Genomic DNA, 23,544 nt, shown 5'->3' with positions numbered 1-23,544 from the left:
AGGCAGTGAACCTGGGAGGCAGAGATTGCAGTGAGCCGTGATTGCACCACTGCACTCCAGCTTGGGTGGCAGAGTGAGACTCCATCTCAAAAATAAATAAATAAATATAGAATTCAAATTTTTATTTGAAAATGGTTCAGACTATGTGATAAAGAAATTAAAGGGATCATTTTATTATTTTTCCCATGTTACATGTTGACTTAGGAAAAGATATTAAAACCTTCCCGGGGGCAGGGAGTGGGACAGTTTTTAGTGAGTTGAACTGAGTTTTAGTTTTCTTCCTCTGTTTTGTCAGAATTTAGTTGTTGAAATTAGATTTTTTTGTGAATTGATTTCTTTATGGATTAAAAATGATAGTTTTTAAAATTGTGTTACTGATTATTTTCAGGAGATCAGAGTAACTACTGAGATCGGATAAAGAATCAGGACAGTAAAATTAGACTTAGTAGCATTTTAGTTAACACTTGAATTTTTAAAATAAAAGAGAAAATGGGTGCTTAGAAAACAGCTGAAAGAATGAAGCTCTCTAAGGCTTGATGTAGCTGAATGTGAGTTTCCGTTACTCTGAACAAAGGTTGGGGGGACTTTCAGGAGGAGCATAAACTACTGAAAATAGTCAGATGTCAGAAATGTACATTGGGTTGTAATTTCTAATATTAGTACAGTATCAACATTTTGATTGCCAAGTAACTTTGTCAAATGCCTCTGGCTCCTGGCAATTGGACTGCAAACCAGCAATAACATTAAATTCATTTTTAGAAACGTGTATGTCTTATTTTTTGATTTGAAAACATCATTTGGCTTTTCAAATAAAATAGAATCAGAGGTCTACATTTTTTTTTTTTTTCTGGCAAGAACTGCTCTTTTCTTCCTCCGGCCACTTGTGAAGACCCTTATCATCCAACACAGAATTACTCCCTCTACTGCTGCTGGCCATCTTTGGGAGTTCTCCTTCCTTTTGGTCTTTCCAACTTCCTGTCTCCTTATTCTGTAATATAATGGATATAAAGCCTGATTTCTGAGCGCCCTCCTTTTTCATGCCGCTGCATAGGTTTTCCTTTCCCCCAGCTCACAGTGCGTCTTTCTAGTTCCAGTGGGTCTTGAAGGACTTTAGATACATGGTTTTATTCACAAGTCTTCCTCCTTGCAGGGCTGTTCATAAATGATCCTGAAGGAATGAGTTCCTACTCTGTTGATACATTTACCCTTGAAAGGTAAACATGCAAGTTCCTTTTTAACTGGTTCTGTCATCCACCAACCTTAATTTGACTCGCTCAAGGTTACAGGACACGCCGGAAGGTCTTCTTTAGATCTTAAATATCACCTTTCTTTCTTCTTATTCCCTTTTGACTAAAGAGAACAACATTCCAGATTTAAAATAGTCTTGATTTATTTTGAAAGTATCTTCCTGGCAAGTCTAAATCTTGTCATCACTCCTCATTGGTTTTATTTAATATATAATATTGAGCGTTTATGTGGTTGGGAAATTATGCTAGATAGTTTACATGTTTTATCTTCTCAAACGATTATGTAAGTACTATTATTCCCATTTAGTAGGTGGAGAAGTTGCCAATAAATAGAAGAGGCATGATTTTATGCCAGACTGTTCCATACCAGAGTCAGCACTCTAGGCCACTTGTGGTACCAAGGAGCCCAGCAGTCATTTCATTTGTCTTTGTTCAATTCCAAATAAGCCCTCAATCAGTGGGTTAGGCAAGCAGAAAATGGGGTAGAGGGCTGCCTTGCTGTTTTTCTGACACTGCTGATTCTGTTTCTAGCTTTTTAAAAAATTTATTTATTCTTCAATAAGTTATTGGGGTACAGGTAGTATTTGATTACATGAGTAAGTTCTTTACTGGTGATTTGTGAGATTTTGGTGCACCCATCACCTGAGCAGTATACACTACACCATATTTGTAGCCTTTTATCCCTCACCCCCTTTCCACTCTTCCCAGCAAGTCCCCAAAGTCCATTGTATCATTCTATTTTTTTTTTTTTTTTTTTGAGATGGAGTCTCTCTCTGTCACCAGTGCAATGGCGTGATCTCAGCTCACTGCAACCTCCACCTCCTGGGTTCAAGTGATTCTCCTGCCTCAGCCTCCTGAGTAGCTGGGACTGCAAGTGCATGCCACTGTACCTGACTAATTTTTGTATTTTTAGTAGAGACAGAGTTTCATTGTGTTGGCCAGGCTGGTCTCAAACTCCTGACCTCATCATCTGCCCGCCTCGGCCCCTCAAAGTGCTGGGATTACAGGCATGAGCCACCATACCTGGCCCCCACTGTATCATTCTTATGCCTTTGCGTACTCATAGCTTAGCTCCCACATATCATTGGGAACATACGGTGTTTGGTTTTCCATTCCTGAGTTATTTCACTTAGAATAATAGTCTCCAGTCTCATCCAGGTCACTGCAAATGTTGCCAGTTCATTCCTTCTATGGCTGCATAGTGTTCCATCGTATATAAATACCACAGTTGCTTTATCCACTTATTGATTAATGGGCATTTAGGCTGGTTTATGATTTTGCCATTGTGAATTGTGCCACTATGAATACGCATGTATAAGTATCTTTTTCAAATAATGACTTCTTTTCCTCCGGGTAGATACCCGCAGTGGGATTGCTGGATCAAATGGTAGTTCTACTTTTAGTTCTTTAAGGAATCTCCACACTGTTTTCCATAGTGGCTGTTCTAGTTTACATTCCTACCAGCAGTGTAGAAGTGTTCCCTGTTCACCACATCCATGCCAACATCTACTGTGTTTTGATTTTTTCTTTTTATGGCCATTCTTGCAGGAGTAAGTTGGTATCCCATGTCGGTTTTTATTTGCATTTCCCTGATCATTAGTGACGTTGAGCATTTTTTTCATTGTTTGTTGGCTATTTATATATCTTCTTCTGAGAATTGTTTATTCATATCCTTAGCCCACTTTTTGATGGGATTATTTTTTTCTTACTGATTTCTTTGAGTTCATTAGTCAAAACTAGATATTAGTCCTTTGTCAGATGTATAGATTGTGAAGATTTTCTCCCACTCTGTGGGTTGTCTGTTTACTCTGCTGACTGTTCCTTTTGCTGTGCAAAAGCTCTTAAATTTAATTAGGTCCCAGATATTTATCTTTGTTTTTATTGCGTTTGCTTTTGGGTTTTTGGTCATGAAATCCTTGCTTAAGCCAATGTCTAGAAGGGTTTTTCCAATGTTATCTTCTAGAATTTTTATAGTTTCAGGTCTTAGGTTTAAGTCCTTAATCCATCTTGAGTTGATTTTTGTATAAGGTGAGAGTTGAGGATCCAATTTCATTTCCCTACATATGGCTAGCTAGTTATCCCAGCACCATTTGTTGAAAATGTTGTCCTTTCCCCAGTTTATGTTTTTGTTTGCTTTGCCGAAGATTGGTTAGCTGTAAACACCACGTAAACAGAATTAAAAACAAAAATCATCTAATCATCTCAATCGATGCAGAAAAAGCAGACAGAATCCAGCATTCCTTTATGATTAAAACCCTCAGCAAAATCGGCATGCAAGGGACATACCTTAATGTAATAAAATCTATCTATGACAGACCCACAGCCAACATAATACTGAAAGGGGAAAAGCTGAAAGCATTACCTCTGAGAACTGGAACGAGACAAGGATACCCACTCACAGCTCTCTTCTTTAACATAGTATTAGAAGGCCTAGCCAGAGAAGTCAGACAAGAGAGAGAAATAAAGGACACCCATATAAGTAAAGAAGTCAAACTGTCACTGTTTCCTGACAATATGATCATTTCCCTTGAAAACCTTAAAGACTCCTCCAGAAAGCTCCTGGAACTGATAAAAGAATTCAGCAAAGTTTCTGGATACAAGATTAATGTACACAAATCAGTAGCTCTTCTATACACTAACAGCGACCAAGCAGAGAATCAAATCAAGAACTCAACCCCTTTTACAATAGCTGCAAAAAAAATTAAGATACTTCGGAATATACCTAAGCAAGGAGTTAAAAGCCCTCTACAAGGAAAACTACAAAACACTACTGAAAGAAATCATAGATGACACAAAGAAATGGAAACATGTCCCATGGTCATGGATGGGTAGAATCAAGATTGTGAAAATGACCATACTGCCGAAAGCAATCTACAAATTTAGTGCAATCCCCATCCCATCAAAATACCACCATCATTCTTCACAGAATTAGAAAAAAAAAATTCTAAAATTCATATGGAACCAAAAAAGAGCCCTCATAGCCAAAGCACGACTAAGCAAAAAGAACAAATCTGGAGGCATCACACTACCTAATTTCTGATTATATTATGTATAAGACCATAGTCAACCAAAATGGCAGGCTTCTAACTTTTAAATGAGTGCAAATGGCTGCTTCACTTCTCCGACCTCTTCTTCCTTCTACCTTTTACTCTTCTCTCTCACCTTCATTTCATCTTTCCTCTGTTCACTGAGTCTCAAGTGGCAAAAATGCAAGATAAAAGGGACAAGGAAAGAAAAGAAAAGCAATGCCAATCCTCCTCACCCCTGCAGTCCTGCTCAAATTGGTGATCTTAGTATTTCTTTCTTGTTTCCTTACCTTGTTTAGCTCCTTTCATGAGATCTTTCAATGGTAGCCTGTCTCAAGTTCGTATCACATTTTACAGATGGTAGAATTCCCGAGTTAAAAGCTACCTTAGAAGAGGCCACAAGGTGAGGTGATAGACTCACAAATAGCTACTCAAGTTAACATCATTGAAAATTTTAAATGAGAAATCAAATATTCTGACTTCAAATCCAGGTTGTCCCCTGCAGCACACAGAGAATAGAAAGAGCATTAGCATGTTTTTTGTTTGTTTGTTTTTATTGTGTTTTTTTTTTTTTGAGACAGAGTCTCGCTCTGTCACCCAGGTTGGAGTGCAGTGTCAGCATCTCTGCTCACTGCAACCTCCACCTCCCACGTTCAAGCAAGTCTCCTGCTTCAGCCTCTCAAGTAGCTGGGATTACAGGCATGGGCCACCATGTCCAGCTAATTGTTGTATTTTTAGTAGAGACAGGGTTCGCCATGTTGGCCAGGCTGTTCTTGAACTCCTGACTTCAGGTGATCCACCCACCTCAGCCTTCCAAAGTGCTGGGATTACAGGCATGAGCCACTGCACGTGGCCAACGTTAGCATGTGTTTACCACTATAATTATGTAATTTAAAAAATGGGTTTTGGGCCGGGCGCGGCGGCTCAAGCCTGTAATCCCAGCACTTTGGGAGGCCGAGGCAGGTGGATCACGAGGTCGAGAGATCGAGACCATCCTGGTCAACATGGTGAAACCCCGTCTCTACTAAAAATACAAAAAAATTAGCTGGGCATGGTGGTACGTGCCTGTAATCCCAGCTACTCAGGAGGCTGAGGCAGGAGAATTGCCTGAACCCAGGAGGCGGAGGTTGCAGTGAGCCAAGGTCGCGCCATTGCCCTCCAGCCTGGGTAACAAGAGCGAAACTCCGTCTCAAAAAAAAAAAAATGGGTTTTGCAGTCCATTAGGAGGAATCCTAGATTTTTGATGAATTATATTACTCTGAGAATACCTTCAGTGTGCTTTAATGTAAATATTTTAAATTTTACAGCGATGAACAACAGCGAGATTATTTAATGGAAAGACGGGACCTCGCCATTGATTTTATTTTTTCTTTAGTATTAATAGAAGTTTTGAAACAGGTAGGTGATTAACTTATTGTTGCTTTTAGATAATATTTATTGATCTAAAAACTACTTAAGTTGTAAAATCTAAGTTTTTTAAATTATGAATTCCCAATACTGGATCATATGAATTATGTTTATTGATGGCTATTGTCATATGTAGTTATTGGAAATATTGTTACTGATTTGTTCTTTAATATTCCCCTCTGAGTTAAGAACCACCTTTTTTTTTTTTTCAGATTCCACTTCATCCTGTAATAGACAGTTTAATACATGATGTTATTAACTTGGCTTTCAAGCACTTTAAATACAAAGAAGGGTAAGGTGACTTCTCACCTTCGAATGTTGAAGTTGGTATTTAAAACTAAGTCAGTGGTTTCCTTTTTTCAGATGACCAGGGATCCCTAACTTGTCTAATTATACCATACTTAGGTACCTTGGTCCCAACACTGGCAATATGCACATTGTGGCAGACCTGTATGCCGAAGTCATTGGAGTGTTGGCACAAGCCAAGTAAGTGAATGCCACAGCCCTTTACCATGAGAACGTGAGTGCTTTCACTCTCCGCTCAGCCCTAACTTAGGGAAGTTGGGGTTGAGCTTACAAGGAACTACGGCTCTTTACAATGTGTGCCCCATCTCTGAAACTGACTAGAAAGCTCTTCCAAGACGGGTACCAAGTTATCATTTTTACTTGGCATTTGGGCCAGATCCTACCCAGAGTCCATGGGTTTCAGACTAGTGCCTCAAACAAATGGGCTGACCAGGTTTCTCTCTGCCTAAATATTCCAAGGAAGTTTATTCGTTTTGAAAGTTCTGTTTTCTGTAGTCTATGAGTGGGTGGTTACAATATATCATCTATCAGTGGGAAAATTCCATTCTAGAATGTCCCCTTTACTATAGACCTTACTTAATTCAGCTGAGCTAAAAATGTCCCAGACTCTGTCATGGAAACAAGTCAGGGGGGAAATTCTCATTGCTAAAATTATCTGGCCCCATAGCACTACTTAGCAAGCAAGAACAAAATTGCGTTAGAATATTAACAACAATATACCTCTTCCAAAAGTGATGTCACACTCTACTTACCCGGCTTCATTTTGTCCAACCCTGAGGCAAATCAGGCAAGATCCTGAATGCCTAAGTTAGGCAAAATGAGCCAGAGACATAATGTGAATTCATGCCAGGAGTTCATCTTAAAGCAACATGATGCTCTGATCCCTGTGAAATGCAATCCTTCCTCAGAGAGAGATTTTTATCTTCAAGGGATTGAATTTCCTAACTTAGTGGCATGGAAATAGACAATTTGTCAAAAAACAATAATTTTAAAAAGCACTTAACAGTCTTACCTAGCCAAAACATAGGAAAACTCAGGAAATAGACCCCCTAAACTCTTTGGCATAATTTATTTAATCTAATCCAGTTTATCTACTCATCCTGACTACCTTTTTTTTAATACATAACACATCAGTCTTTGAAGGAGGAAAGGGAACTTCTAGAGGACGATACACTGATGCCACTGAGAAATAAAGCTCAATGGTTGGCAGCCACAGAAAGGAAAACGACTGGCCAAAGCATACATAAGAATTAAACAATAGAGTTGTCTGGGCCATTTTGCATGAGGCTATATTGTAATTTTATTATAGCCTATTAAAATAATTGTGGTTCATGAATCATTAAGAAAACAAAATATAATGTTTTTGAAGAGATTGCCATTGCAGTTGAATAATGAAAGCGTTGGCATTTTGAATGGACAAGCTGGAGTTATCTGGCAAATCAATTCATGTGTATCGACCTCATTTCTAGAAAAGGCTGGGGAAAATGAGGTATTAACGTGTATATTTGCTGATTTGTCAAACCCTGAAAATCTCAACATAAAATTCCAGCTATCATTTGGAAACTTTAGTATGCCAAAAAATGACTTTTTGTGTTTTCCTTAGTTTTTGTGAATTGTGCATGACATAATGTTGGTTACTGTCAAATGACCTTTCTTAGCTCTATGATTCTGAATTGGATGTGAATAAGCTGAGAAACATTGTCATAACTAAGCAGTATTCTAAGCTTGCAGGAATTTCCATTTTAGGTAAGATTTATGGTCCACCAAGCCGGTGTTTGCTTGCCAGCGGTGGCTATTTCTTTTTATTTTTATGATGTCAGTATTTGTCCCTATTCTGCGGTAGTAGGGTATAAGAAATCCTCCGTTTGGACAGTGCTCCAGTACTTTCCAGTCTCTAGTGAACCCCTTGGCCTGTCTGCTCTTGTAGTAATCACAAACTCAAATAGCCCTTTATGTGTTCTCAGCTAGTCAGTGTGTAGTTAACCTTGATGGGTGGATGCTATAAACTTAAACTAGTGTCATACCACGCACAAATTATGACATTACTTCTTTTTCTTAAGTACACGAGGACCATTACTTTATTGTTATCTTAGAAAAATGCTGTTTCCTTCATTCTCAGGGGGAAAGAAAGAATATATGTTTATCAGGTACAGTGTGATTATCTTTAAAAAAAAAAAAAAGTTTGAGTAATCATTCTAATTTTAGATTATATATCTCAGTCCCAATGATAATGGCTATTAAATATTTTCCTGATTATGACTTTAGTTATTAGTACTTACTTTGGAATTTGAGTTTTAGCAGAATCACTATTTTTAGTCTTACTAGTGATGCTGCTGTTTCATTCTTGTCATTTAAGGAAGAAGTTTTTGGTAATAAGTATTATTCACACATAATACTGACTTTTTCAAAGTCAATTAAAACAAATTTAAGTACTTTGGCTAAAATCTGGTAGATTCATTTAAATAGTAATAATGCTTCATCTAAGAATCGTAGATTTTTAAACTACTTTCTCTTATGCAATATTATCTTTATATGTTCTTCTCATTTTTGTAATATGTACTCTATATTTTAAAGGAGAGGTTTATATTTATGCGAATTTTATAGTATACCAAAGACCAAGTAATCATTGAGTTACAGTATTTACTGAATACAGTACTAAATAGTGAATACTAAAAGAAAGGTCATTGAAATTTTTTTTTCCTAAAGTCATTTTAAGAGAAAACAGATATTTAAATGCAAATAGATTTTTGGATTACTTTTGTGCTAATAACATGTTTATGTCATTTGGGACTTTTAAAAGTAAAAGTTAGCCATATTTATTTTTAAATGAGAAATACACTTTCAGCCACTAAACTCATGAGAATATTGAAATAGTGAGTTAAACAAATAACTTGCCTTTTTCTGTCTCTCCTTGTTTTAGTGGTGGATTCAAACTGGAAAACAAACTTTTCTTAGTATCATCTCATCTTTAAAACAATATAACTCTAACCTATAATATTTTTCTCTCTAAACTTGTACATTTCAAAATTTAAACCATAGTTACTTTAGTATCTGGAAATAATTTGAACAGAAATACAATATTTTAAAATTCAGTTTGGAGTTATTACATTTTTATAATCTTGATTGAAAGTATCACCTCCATTGCTTGGCCATGGTCATTTCTGCTCCCTACCTTTTATCCGTCTCTGCTGAATGACCTCTGCTCATCTTTACCCCAACTCCAATCTCCTCTGAAATTCTCTGCAATTAATTATGCAGCTGAAAAGAGCCCCTTCATTCTCTGATGCCTGCCCTGAAGCCTTTTTAAGTGTATTGTTCACCAAATAGTGTAATATGATAAAGTGATGGAACCTAGTTCATGGTCTGGGCAGTGTCCAGCAGGTGCTAACACACAGTAGGCCCCTGGTAAATTATTAGTATTGTGATTCACATGGCTCATGGTCAGTGCTACCCTGTTTTATCTTCCTAATTAAACTATAAACTATTCTAGAGACGGCAGAGTCTACATGTCACAGTTACCACTGCCTAAGATGCTGTGGTGTAATGGAAATTACTGGAATTTGTACCAAAACCCCTGGGTGTGAGTCTCTGATTTGCTACTGTGGTCTTCCAATCTGTTAATTGGAAATGGAGTCACTGCCTAATTTATTGCATTGTAGATAAGGATCAAAATGTGAAATAGTATAATCATTTAAAATGTAAAACAACTTACAGATATATCTTGTTATTGTTAGTCTACACCAGTGTTTCTCAAACTTTGTCACATCAGAAACACCTGTAGAGCTTATTAAACACAAATTACTGGACTTCATCTCCAGAATTACTGATTCGGTAGGCACATTATTCTGCTCAGGCTGCCATAACAAAGTGCTGCAGACTAATTGGCTTAAACAACAGAAATTTATTTCCCACAGTTCTGGAGTTGAAGTCCAAGTTCAAGGTGTTAGCAGGGTTGGTTCCTTCTGAGGCCTCATTCCTTGGCTTGTATGTGGCCATTTTCTTCCTGTATCTTCATATGGTCTTCTCTATGTGTCTCTATACTCATCTCCCAGTTATTTTGACACCCTTAGAAGAGGGGAAGACGGGTACAGAGACACACACAAAGATATAACTTCATTTTAACTGAATAACTTAACTGGGGAAATTACATGGTGTCCATTTTATGATAATAACTGTTTTAAGTTAATTGACTTTTTATAGGCCCTGTGTCCAAATACAGTCACATTCTGATCTCAGAAGGTTCAGACTTCAACATATGAATTTGAGGGACACACAATTCAGCCCTATTAGTAAGTCTGCAGTAGGATCAGAGAATGTGCTGATACCGAATAGATTTTTTGTAAATTGAATAAAGCTTCTATTTTAATTTTTGCTAATTTCCTAATCTGAAAAATTAATATGCCAGTTAATCTCCATGAAATTTTACTTATAAAGTAAATATAACTCATATTTTGTACCATATTCTAATAGTATTTTTTAAATGTCCAAAGGGGCCAGTTTGGGGTGCTATCTTGAAATCGGGTGTTTTGCAGACATCCACAAAATGCCACCAAAGATTAGTAATATACCCTGAAATATTCTTAGCGATGCTAATAACCCATTAGGGAATATCTCATTCATAAGTTATCTAAATCGTCTTGAAGCTATTTATGTTTTCTATTCTCTTGCCTTTTAAAAATCTTTTTTTGTTGAGAAATACAGGTAGCAAACAGAGAAAAATCCATAAGGAAGTTAAACAAATTATTATAAAATAGACACCATGTTACCTTCCCACCTAAGCCAAGAAAACTGCTAGCACTTCAAAATCCCCTCTTCCAGCCACCAGCCCCTGTACTGCCTTTGGTTAAACAATGTCTATATGTTTACTGCCTACTTTATTTGTCCTGAAATTTCTACTTTAAGGTCTTAAGAGTTGTTCCAGACTTCTGCTAGTTCACCTTTAACTTTTATAATCACAGTTACCTTATTTTTATTTATTTATTTTTTTGGTTAGACAGAGTCTTGCTCTGTCACCCAGGCTGGAGTGCAGTGGCATGATCTCAACTCACTGCAAGCTCCGCCTCCCAGGTTCAAGCGATTTTCCAGCCTCATGCATACCACCACGCCCGGCTAATTTTTGTATTTTTAGTAGAGACAGGGTTTCACCATGTTGGCCAGGCTGGTCTCGAACTCCTGACCTCAGGTGATCCATCTCCCTCAGCCTCCCAAAGTGCTGGGATTACACGCTTGAGCCACCACACCCAGCCACAATTACCCTTTTTAATCATGGCTTGCTTCTAATTTTTCATGGAACCTCAGGCTAATAGTCTCAGAAAACAAAATACGATAAATCTTAGACTGTTTTCTTTGGAAAGTGTGTGTATGAGAGAGAGTATATGTGTGTGATTGTGTGTGTATATTTTTAATGAATAGCCAAAACAGCTGTTTCAGACTTAGTGGTTTGGACAGTTTTGTTTTTTTGGGTTTTTTGTTTGTTTGTTTGTTTGTTTGTTTGTTTTGAGACAGAGTTTCACTCTTGTTGCCCAGGCTGGAGTGCAGTGACACATTCTCGGCTCACCGCAACCTCTGCCTCCTGGGTTCAAGCGATTCTCCTGCCTCAGCCTCTCGAGTAGCTGAGATTATAGGCATGCACCACCATGCCCGGCTAATTTTTGTATTTTTAGTAGAGATGCGGTTTCTCCATGTTGGTCAGGCTGGACTTGAACTCCCAAACTCAGGTGATCCACCTGTCTCAGCCTCCCAAAGTGCTGGGATTACAGGCATGAGCCACCACACCTGGCTGGACAATTTTTATGTGTACATTTCTCTACCCTTAGGTACTTTGAAGATCTTCTTCTGCTTTTTCTTAAGATTTGTTTTATTTTCAAATGCGTATTATAATATTATTGTTGTTGTAATTAGTATTATTTTACTTTCAAACAATACCAATACTTTGAAGATAGGGACTGGACTGCATCTTTTTGTTTGTTTTGTATTTGCCAGATAAAATTGTAAAATTTTGTGAATGTAATAGCCCATTCATCTTTACCTTTTAGATATAATTTTAATATTCCCATTACTAGATATTTTAACCCAAAATATATTTTTCAATAATAATTTTCCTAAAATTATAAAGGAAATAATAATGTAAGACTTTAAAAATAGATACAGGAATACTTCCTGGCGTTATTTGGAATACAAATCCTAAAATCATTTGCTGTCACCGTCAGAAATCACTAACCTAGTATGTTATTGCTAATAGATTCATTATTTGATACTTCAGACTCTGGGGTCTGCAACTATGTTGAAAATGACCAAGCCTGAGGACATGAGGCTTTTTGTCATGCTCAGTTTATGAACTAGACCATTTTGAGACGGTCTAAATGACCCGGGATCTGGCCCCTTGCCTGATGGAGATGTTGAGCATCTTACAGTATAAGAGGGGAAAAGGGGAAGAAAATTGGATCCTTTGTCAAATCCAAAACATCAAATCCTTACAAAATCATGAGGCTGTTGTACTTCAGCTGATGTGAAGGATTCAATTGCTCTGCCCAATCACTCCCAGATGCTGGAGGCCCCATTACAGAGACTTTCCCACCCATTATTTGATAAATCTCTTCTGTTGTCTTCTTAGATTCCCTGCCGTAAAGAAGAAATTTATGGCGGAGCTAAAAGAATTACGGCACAAAGAGCAGAACCCATATGTGGTTCAAAGCATCATCAGCTTGATAATGGGGATGAAATTCTTTCGAATTAAGATGTATCCAGTGGAGGATTTTGAGGCCTCTCTTCAGTTTATGCAGGTAATGTCTTAGGAGAGCTAAGGGGCTATCGACTTGAGCACTTCCCGTCCTGAAAATGATGAACCTGGAACATGAAAACCCAATTATTTGTCAATATGGAGCAACATTCTGTCTAAATAATTCATGAAGTGCTTTGTAACCAAATAGTACAGTTGCAGGCACATAATTTCATTTCCAAACTTTCATGTCATCTTTGGAGGAGACAGTGGGATTGCTTGTTTGTTGACTTTTTTATCTTTCACCCATTGGTACATATTGTTCTGTCAATAAAATATAGCTGACTTTTTTCATTTTTTAAAATTAATAACATTGGGTTGGCTACATTGACATTCACAGGCATGAGGACTTATAATAAAGAAATCTGTTTTATTTTTACTATAAAAAGGAATTTTAATTTTTTAAAAATCAACTAAACAATACAGGTTTGATATTTATTTCCCAATACCCATCGTGGTACATAACAAAAGAATTGTCACTAAGGAGGATTTAACAGAATACTCAGCTCTTAGAGTTTACAAAACTTTGGTATTTGAAGGAATTTTTTAAATGCTGCTATGAATTAAATCTGGTGATGACCTAACTAGAGGGTTCAGAAGGATGGATTATGAATATAAGCTGTACCATTTTACATCTCCAAGGATGGCTATAGTCAAAAATATAACAATTGAAGATGTGGAAAAATTAGAACCTCATACACTGCTGGTATGAATTCAAAATGGCACAGCCACTTTGGAAAACAGCCTGGCCCTGGAAGTTCCTCAAATAGCAAAACATGGAATTACCCTATAACCCAGCAATTCCACTCCTAGGTATATGCACAAGAGAAATGAAAATGTATGTCCATGCAAAAACTTGAACACAGATGTTCATAGCAGCATTATTCATGGTTACCAAAAAGTGGAGGCAACCCAAATGTCTATAAAATGATGAATGGATAGACAACATTTGGTATATACCTATATTAGAATATTATTTGGCCGTAAAATGTAGTGATGCTAATACATGCTACAACATGGATGAACCTTGAAAATGTTATGCTGAGTGAATGAAACCAGACACAAAAGGCCTTATATTGTATTATTCCGTTTATATGGAATGTCCAGAATAGGCAAATCCATAGAGACGGAAAGTAGATTAACAGTTGTCTAGGGCTGGGGAGGGGGCGTGGATAGGGAGGCTGTGGGATTGCTGCTGAGGAGTACAGAGTTTCCTTTGGGTATCATTAAAATGTTCTAAATTTGACAGTAGTAATGGATACACAACTGTGATTATACTAAAAGCCAATGAACTGTATATGTTAAATGGGTGAATTGCATACTACATAAATTATGTCACAATACAACTAATTATATATAGCGGGGGGCTACGTATCAAACTTCCTGGGTTTGAACTCAAGTTCCAGCACTTACCAGCTCTATGACCTGACCCGTCACACTTAACCCCTTTCATCCTCACTTCCCTTATCAGCAAGGTGATGATAATGACACTAACCTTAGAGAGTGATACTGTGGATTCTTAACACATGACGAACACTCAGTATCTGTTCAGTATTTTATTATTTTTGTCCCACTCTTGTATCCACATACACAAATTAAGACTTCAGAGAGTATTACATACTTATGCAAAATAATGTAGGAAAAGAACAACTATTCTGGGAACTGTAGAGCTCATCTGTATGTGAAAGCTGTTTCAGTGACTTTCCATACTGGTGTTGCCAATCTTGAGCTGAGGTCTTAATATGATATTGATAGAAGGAGGACTTTAGCGGCTGTTTTTGGCAATCTTCCCAATGGCAACAGAAAATAAAGGGAAATAGCCAATGTAGATATTAACAAGTTATTCGATATATGTAGCCATGGACTCTTTCTTTTCTTTCTTTCTTTTTTTTTTTTTTTTGAGACGGAGGTTTGCTCTTGTTACCCAGGCTGGAGTGCAATGGCGCAATCTCGGCTCACCGCAACCTCCGCCTCCCAGGTTCAGGCAATTCTCCTGCCTCAGCCTCCTGAGTAGCTGGGATTACAGGCACGCGCCACCATGCCCAGCTAATTTTTTGTATTTTTAGTAGAGACGGGGTTTCACCATGTTTACCAGGATGGTCTCGATCTGTTGACCTCGTGATCCACCCGCCTCAGCCTCCCAAAGTGCTGGGATTACAGGCTTGAGCCACCGCGCCCGGCTTTTTTTTTTTTTTTTTTTTTTTTTCAATTTGAGACAGGGTCTCACTCTGTCACCCAGGCTGGAGTGCAGTGATTTGATTTTGGTTCACTGCAACCTCTGCCTCCCAGGCACAAGTGATCCTCCCACCTCAACCTCCTGAGTAGCTGGGACTACAGGTGCATGCCACCACGCCCAGCTAATTTTTGTATTTTTTTGTATAGACAGGGTTTCACCATGTTGCGCATTCCATTTCCTGGTCTGGAATTCTGGGATCAAGTGATCTGCCTGCCTTGGCCTCCCAAGGTGCTAGAATTACAGGCGTGAGCCATGGCGCCTGTCTGCCCTGGACTCTTGAATGAAAACAATACCTGATATAGATCACAATAAGTTACTATCAGTAAGGCCAGGAAGGAGAGAGAGGTGGGCAGAATTCTGCCAACTTTGCTTTTAAAGAAGTTGATATTTTGTTTTAAAAAAAAAATGTTGGCAGGCCCACTTTCCTATAGAATGAGTCCCTGAGCAACCAAGAACACCCTTACATAGGACAGCAGTCCACAGGCAGTAGTATCCTTCTTGAAGAACCCTTCTGAAGGTTTCCTTGTAGAGGTGGGAAAGGGAAACGTTCCAGACTTGCTTATGAAACTATGTGAATAATAAACACACCTAAAATGTCATAGCGAGCAAGTAAACAGCTCTGTGCCCGAGGCTGTCAGGCATAGGGCCTAAAATAAGTTTGATGTCTTCTGCCTCTCTTCCCGTGTTTACCTTCCCTGGGGATCTGTGTTTGTGGGCTAACCAGGAGCCCAGAGCCACACACACACTAAGTAATAAAAGGAAATGTATTGGAAGTTAATGATTGAATGAATCAACCAGTGATTCGGTGGATACGTGTGTGCTCGCTGGTTACAGATGCTTTGTCCTTTTAGAATAGTGATTTGAAATAGAAGAGTGAAAAAACCAGCCTTGCAGAATGTCATTGAGGCCACTGCAAACATACAAATTTCAATATAAATGTTTGAATCCAGTGATTTTTAATAGACTATGGAATATGCTATGTTGATATGTGATTGAATTAAGGGCTATTGACTGAAACTTGTTTAAATACATTCTATGTGTACATTTCAATCTACTCTCCCTCCCTATACCCTTTTTCTGCTTCCCAGGAATGTGCACATTATTTCCTCGAGGTCAAAGACAAAGATATCAAGCACGCCTTGGCTGGGCTTTTTGTTGAAATCCTTGTTCCAGTCGCTGCTGTGAGTTACATTTTCATTTCTAAAAACTCCTTCAAATTGCATCACAAAATCAACAATTTTAGTAATATAATATTCATATGCATCTCTATTTCAGGCTGTTAAAAATGAAGTAAATGTTCCCTGCCTTAGAAATTTTGTGGAAAGCCTGTATGACACCACGCTGGAACTTTCTTCTAGAAAGAAGCATTCCTTGGTTAGTAACTATGAGAAAATCGAAAACACAAACAAAACTGCACAGACTAAAATTCCTAGGCAGGAATCTATTAGAGGATCATAAGGACTCCATAGATGGGAAAAGTACCTAAACCTCCCTCAAAAAGAGGCAGCATTTGAAACTGAAGCTGGCTTTTTGTACTGGCCATGAGTGAATGATGTTCATGTAAGGGGATTTGACCACATCACCTCAGATGACCCTCTGGTCCTAAGGAGACTGTTGCTCACTTTCAAGATGGGCTCAACTTGATTTTTATTTTAATTTCTGAGAACTTTTTTCTGATCTGAAGGCTAAGGTTTATAATAACAGTTTCTCTTCTCAATCCCCAGGAGCCTGCCCTGGGTAATTTCTATCTGGATACTAGAATCAAAATTGAAACAGGCAGGAAAAGGAGTTGGGAAATAGCTGCCCATAGGAAGGATTCTCTGAATGCTGGGAAAATAATTCTTGGGAAGGTTTTGGTACTGAAGAGGGGTATGGGAAAGTCTTTTAAGTTACCACCACCTTTTACCCACTGCGGTGAATAAAGCTTTAGTTTATGAATCAGCAAGTGTTGTAATGGCTGTAGTATGAAAGTCGGGAGAAAGCAAGTTGCTTAGGGATCTGGCTACTAGCATGCTTTATGCTAGTCTCCAGAGCATGAACATCCCCACCATGACTTGAGCAGATACTTAGGGTTGCTTTGCTAGTAGTGGTAGCAAATTCGCTCATGTGTCTACATTCTGTGGTCATTGTGACTAACTGTATGCATATTTTCTAGATTGCTGACTGGCATTAGGGCTGCACTCAATGGTAGCAGTAGTTCCAAGTCCCTTTAAAACTAAGTTAATTTTTAAAAAGCAACTAATGAATTGTTAAGCATTCAGTTTCTTCGTGGGCAGTTGTTTCTTGTTAATTCAAGTTAACAGATGAGACAGTTAACGTTTTTATTTAAATCTTCACGAGCCTTGATTTAGGGGAAATCATAAAGGTCTGTGACATCTGGCTTAGCAAAACGGTGATGGGTTCCGCATGTATGATTTTTTGGGTGGCTGCTCATTACCTTTGCTGTCTTCTCAAGTTGCTGTGGGAAGCTGGCCCAGCTAGGCAGGAAAAGCACAGTAGCACCTCTGTTTATTCAGTCATAAGCAAATTCCTCCTGTGGTTAAATTTGTCTTGGTAGAGTTTACCAATGCAATAACATTTCTTTTAGGAATCTTCCTTAATTACCAGAGGTTGCATGCAAAAAAAAAATATATATATATATGTATATAGACAACTACCTCTAAGATAGGGACAAATTATTTGATGTCTGTGAGCAAAAAAGCCAGTAACATTTTCAAAATTTGTGTGCCTTCCTGCTTTTTTTTTCTGGAGATTAAGAGAGCAATCTAAGATAGTAAGTTTGTTTTTAAACTTCACAAGTAAAGTCTAACTCATTGAATCAGATTTCTGCATTATTATACATGCAACTTATTTCATTTTGTTGTATGCTATTCAGGTTATTCCATCCCCAGCATTATCAGAAAGCGTTTGTGAAATGCACACCAGTGCCCTGCATCTGTTGGGCAGTGCTGTGCTACACAGCATCCTCTTTCTTGCCCCCAGGACCCCAGAGGGAGATGGTGGGATAGTGGGTACAGAGAATGTATGTTACCTGGTTTGTTGAAATATAAACTATCCTGTGCTCCTCTCCTTTCTCCTCAGGCCTTATACCCTCTGGTGACCTGTCTGCTCTGTGTCAGTCAGAAACAACTGTTCCTGAACAGGTGGCACATTTTCCTCAACAACTGCTTGTCCAACCTAAAAGTTAGTATTTGTTGGCTCAAAAACAATCTTTTATAAAAATTTACAGTAGTTCTTAGGCTGGTTGATGTGCTTCTTGATGTTTGCTGGGGGAATTATCCTATGAATAATGAAAAAATATTAATAGAATTCTTATTAGGCTGGGCATGGTGGCTCATGCCTGTAATCCCAGTACTTGGGAGGCCGAGGCAGGTGGATCATGAGGTGACTACTGGCCAATCTGGTGAAACCCCGTCTCTACTAAAAATACAAGAATTAGCTGGGTGTAGTGGCAGGCGCTTGTAGACCCAGCTACTCAGAAGGCTGAGGCAGGAGAATCTTACTTGAACCTAGGAGGCAGAGGTTGCAGTGAGCCAAGATTACGCCACTGCAGTCCACCCTGGTAATAGAGTGAAACTCCATCTCAAAAAAAAAAAGGAGTTCTTATTTAATATAGTCCATTTTAGAAAGTGACTAGGAGTAAGATAAATCACTTCAGATTTGGGAAAAATAAATCTGTTCTAACAAGGATCACTTCAAAGGTAGAATTAAATTTTCCTTTACATGCATCCATTGTCACATTTTATCTAAATGATTTTAAAATAGAATAAGGGCCACATTCAGCTAATAGAAGCATGTGAATTGATCTCAGAAGCTCACTTATACCTTTCTCATCCTTCCTCTATCCCCTCCAGTCTAGGAGAATGTCTCTGGGGCAAAAGCTCCAGTCTGTAGAAGGATTGACCTAGCAACAGAGAGCATTTCTTTCCTGTCACTGTCATTGTGATTCTCGAAGGTATTTTGTTCAAGCCGCATGGCAGTCAGTCCTAAGCATTCACTGTTTCCAGCAATACACCTGCTACACAGGTGCTGGGTGACATGAGGAACAAAGTCATGGTGGCTGAGGCTCAAACAGTTGTAATGATTAGCTTTAAAAGTGACTTTGTAACTTCAAAGTGGTGAACATGTTTTAAGTTTTAGCAACCTATTGATAAAAGACAGTGAAATGAAAACTATCCCTAATATAAGTGCAAATGGGATATATTTTTGGCAGTTGTTCTTGGTAGTGTCTAAAGATGTGGCTGAATTTCTTTTACCAGTTCGATACTAGCTGCTTTTGAATTTTAAGAATATACTTAATTATAAAATTTTGTATGTGCTTACAAAAAAAAAAAAACAGACGTTGTCTTGTTTTTTTTTTTTCTATGATGCTTTAATTTGGCAGAGTTAAGGTTAATTATATTATTTTGACATTTACCATAATTACACAATAATCTGCATTAGAGCTGTTTTAAGCACCAACTATGAACTGGCTCTAAAAGCTGATTGTGAAATCCAAGATTAGAATCATTCATTTTCTTCAAATTGGCAGTGAAATATAATAGCAGTGGATAGAGAATTAAGCTTTTAAGTACTCTGAAAAAAATGAAATGCTTTTCAGGGTTATCAAGTGTTATATAAAGGCCACTTTCAGGTTTTTTTTTTTTTTTTTTTTGAGGATCTGCCAAATAACTCTAACATGCAGCCCAGTATCATTTTTAATTAGTCCACTTCTAAGTTACCCACCTGTTAGTTCATTAAATATGTTTTTTCCTACTACATTTTACACAGATAGAAAACGGTCACTTTATTGAAAACAGAAAGGGAAATTATTGAGAGTGCTTATAGGTGCAGTTTTCTGTATATTCTATGTTTAATGTGTCTGGTTTTTGCTTAGAATTAAAATAATATTTTTTATGACATCCTATTGCTGTGGCCACCAAGACCCAAATTTTTTGTCTGAACTTGTTTTTGAAACATAGCAGAGCATCTTACTTTGGAACTTAATTAATTCAAAGTTAGAATATTGCTTACAGCTCTAGTCAAACCCCACCTGAAAGATTTAATATGAGGGTAATGTACAATCCCAGAGTGGAGCAGGCCTGGGCACTGACAGTATTTCCCTGTGCAGACACTTCAAGCACTAAGATTTCTAAGAGGCAGTAAGGTCAGAAAGACTATGTAGAGTGAATGCTATAGAGAGTGAACCACATTCCGGAATTCAGTTCAGCAGGGACTTATGTAGTGCCCACTGTGTGAGCTGCTAGGGAAGGTGCCGAAAGTGAGAAGGAAGGGGGAGGTCAATTCTATTAAAACTAGATTAGAATAGAGTCCCTGTCCTTGACAAGCTTAGAATTTCATTGGAGGATATGTAATGAAGTTTCAAAATGCACAGTGCAGACAGTGAGGGATGTAAAAGGTAGGAGTAGAGCGATACCTGTGAGAGTTACAGAGGTCACATACCCCATGAATCACAAAAGTAGTTACTAGGCAAAGTAAGGCAGAAAGACAATGATATCTTACTTTACGGGTAGTAGTCTATTTGAATTCACTACCTCAAGGCTAAAAGCTATAAAAAGATCCTTGATAAGATAAAAATGAAATAAAATTGTGTCACATATATTTAGAACAAAACCTAGTAGGGATCTGAATGGGACCCTTTAAAAATGTTATTAATATTCAGAAAACCTTCCAAACCTCCTCTTCAGCCCTTAGTAAGAAAGAGATACCTTAGAAAAAACTAACACACTTCAGAGATACACCTTGTCTGGAATTGCTGCAGTGTTGTATGGGATTTAGAACCAATTCTGCCATTTAATAAGTGACCAACAAACCAACCTTTACTCCATATACCTTCCTGCACCCTTCCCTGCTTTCCTTACCCCTCCCCAGCCACAGATGCTTCGGGATAGTGAACCTCACATCTGAATCCTACACACTGACCTTTGGTAGCCACCTTTTACGTATTCTGTAGAGGTGAGCCATCGAGGGGCAGCGTGACAGAAGCAGAGCAGAAGTGTGTCAGAGCATGAAAACCTGCCTGCTTTCCATGTAAACAAGCTCTCAGGGTCAGTACTCACTTAATAACAGTGCCCTGGTTTATCCCCAGCATTAGTCAATCAGAAGCACGTTGCTTTGGGACCACAGACTTGAAATCTTTAATATTTCCACTTGATTAACTTAAGCATCTATTAGCAATATTCCATTATAAATTGTTGAGAAATGTATAGCATAGCACCTTTTCACCAAGATATTCACATCTTTCAGGAACTCTTGGTTCGTGGTAACCAATACTTTTTTCTTCTATGTATTTGATGTCAGAATCTGAACATAATGTACTATTAAAAAAAAAGTATTCCTTTCACATATTCCATGCAACACCTGATTCTGACAAAAGGAAATATGCTTTGTGAACTCGATTGAATGGAACAGTACTTTTAAAATGGTAAGTCACCATTTGCAGACAAGAAAAAAATTACAGATTTAAAAACTAAAAAATAAAATGAAATTATCATGTTCATAATAGCTATATGCTAGTTTCTTGTCCTTCAAAATAAAACTAATTGGAAGAATTTCAAATTGCCTTATATTTTGTAAAAATGAATATAATATACCAGCGTGGCCCAGATTATTAAAAAAAAAAAGGCAGAAAAGAAACCTCAAAGGTTAAGAAATGGATTAATTATATGATTAATAATAATAACATCAGCTCTCATTCACTGGAGATACATTATAAGCAGTTGAGTTGTAGGGGCTTTTTTATTTTTTATTTTTGAGACAAAGTTTTGCTCTTGTTGCCCAGGCTGGTGAACAATGCTGTCATCTCAGCTCACTGTAACCCCTTCCTCCCAGGTTCAAGCAATTCTCCTGCCTCAGCTTCCTGAGTAGTTGGGATTGCAGGTGCCCACCACCATGCTCAGCTAATTTTTTTGTATATTTAGTAGAGACTGGGTTTCACCATGTTGACCAGGCTGGTCTTGAACTCCTGACCTCAGGTGATCCATCTGCCTCGGCCTCCCAAAGTGCTGGGGTTACAGGCGTGAGCCATCATGCCTGGCCCAGGTAGGGGCTTCATATATACATTGTTGTGGGTATCATGGCAATGCCACAGGCTACAGTAAATATTCCCTATGCTTTCGTAAATGTTGTTTATGCATTTCTAAATATTTTTCTTAGATAGCAATACTGCATCTGAAGGTTTGACATGATTCAGTTTAGTTTCAAAGTTGGAGAAACCAAAGTACAGAATGAGAAAAAATACTCCTTTTTTCTCAGGGACCACTTATGCTAGGACTTGAATCCATTCAGTCAGTTGCCAGTGATTCTTTTACATGTAGTCTACCAGGCATGGTTCCAGGTGCTGGGAATAAGTGATTAGTAAGACAGTAGCACTCTCTGGTCTCTTAGACCTTGTAATTTAGTGGAGGAGACAGACCAATAAGCAAATGAATAAATTCATGAGAAAAAAACAGATATGATAACTGCTCTAAAGAAAATCTAATAGGATGTTATAATTAAGAATGATGCATTCAGGGAAGGCCAGCAAGGGAGGTACAAGCAGGGTATTTGAATTTCCAGTAAAAATCTCAAAACAAGTGTGGTTGCCTTAAATGTATTTGATGAAATTTGTCTGTAGTACCTAAATATTTGTGTGTAACAATCACAATGAAGTTTGAATGCTTTTTTCAACTTTTCACATAATAGTAAGGTTATTAATGCTATCTTTATCTTGGAAGTGGAGACACTGAGTAATATGTTAAAGATTTCATAATCATTGCCTGAATTCATTAAAATATATGGCATTTATTTTTAAATGACTACTTTTCTCTTTTAAATACCAAATTTAAATGGTATAGTATTAGCTATTTTAAGTATTAATTCAAGATGTAGTTATTCTGCTTTATTGTTCATATCATTTTTATAATATTGAGAAAATCTGTTTCAGATCTACCAAAATAAAGGCATATTTCAAAAATTCCAACTATGCACATAAACTGGACCCAAAAATTAATAATAAGATGACAAGTACATTATTCTCCATGAATGCCTTATTTATCCAGTCATTCAATAGAAAAATAATTGTCATAAAATTGTTGTTATGATAATTTTAGAGATTATCCTAAACTGCAGCAGTATGTTATTTGGATAATATACAGTCATCAAACAGGGTGAATCATGATCAAATTGATTCAGGTTTCAACCAGTAATGTCAAAAAGATGGAAAGCATTGGCTGTGATATGCAAAGAAATATAACAAAGAAATAGATTTACTTAGGTGGCTTTAGTTGAAATGGAAGAGAAAACTAACAGGTATTTTAAGTATAACAGAATTAGTAGATGACTCAAATTATCTCACTAGGTCTTTACCTTAACATGCATAAGAATCTCTAAAGAAGCCTATTATAAGTGCACCTTCTTGATATTGATTCTTGAATCTTTCCAAGATTCTGGTTCAGAATATCTAAGGTGCAGCCCAGGAATCTGCAGAATTATAAGCAGCGCAGGTGACTTGGTGCAGATAATCAGCTGATGGACCTTGAGTAACATGATTCGTGTTTTGATCTT

The 23,544-nt window shown here is 37.6% G+C and overlaps 1 protein-coding gene across 8 annotated transcripts in view; it reads left to right on the top strand.

The window, feature by feature from the left end:
- FRY (FRY microtubule binding protein) overlaps positions 1 to 23,544 on the top strand; it is a 450,912-nt gene that overhangs the window by 264,167 nt on the left and 163,201 nt on the right. For all 8 annotated transcript variants that reach the window (XM_074387881.1, XM_074387877.1, XM_074387876.1 and 5 more), the window contains 7 exons: positions 5,581 to 5,671; positions 5,893 to 5,972; positions 6,086 to 6,166; positions 12,600 to 12,768; positions 16,089 to 16,181; positions 16,276 to 16,374; positions 18,082 to 18,183. In XM_074387881.1, the coding sequence (XP_074243982.1) occupies positions 5,581 to 5,671; positions 5,893 to 5,972; positions 6,086 to 6,166; positions 12,600 to 12,768; positions 16,089 to 16,181; positions 16,276 to 16,374; positions 18,082 to 18,183 (715 nt within the window). The remainder of the gene's footprint in view (positions 1 to 5,580; positions 5,672 to 5,892; positions 5,973 to 6,085; positions 6,167 to 12,599; positions 12,769 to 16,088; positions 16,182 to 16,275; positions 16,375 to 18,081; positions 18,184 to 23,544) is intronic.

This window comes from Saimiri boliviensis, chromosome 16 (assembly GCF_048565385.1).
Source record: "Saimiri boliviensis isolate mSaiBol1 chromosome 16, mSaiBol1.pri, whole genome shotgun sequence".
Classification (NCBI taxonomy): Eukaryota; Metazoa; Chordata; class Mammalia; order Primates; family Cebidae; genus Saimiri; species Saimiri boliviensis.
This window is presented reverse-complemented; position numbering and strand designations above follow the sequence as displayed.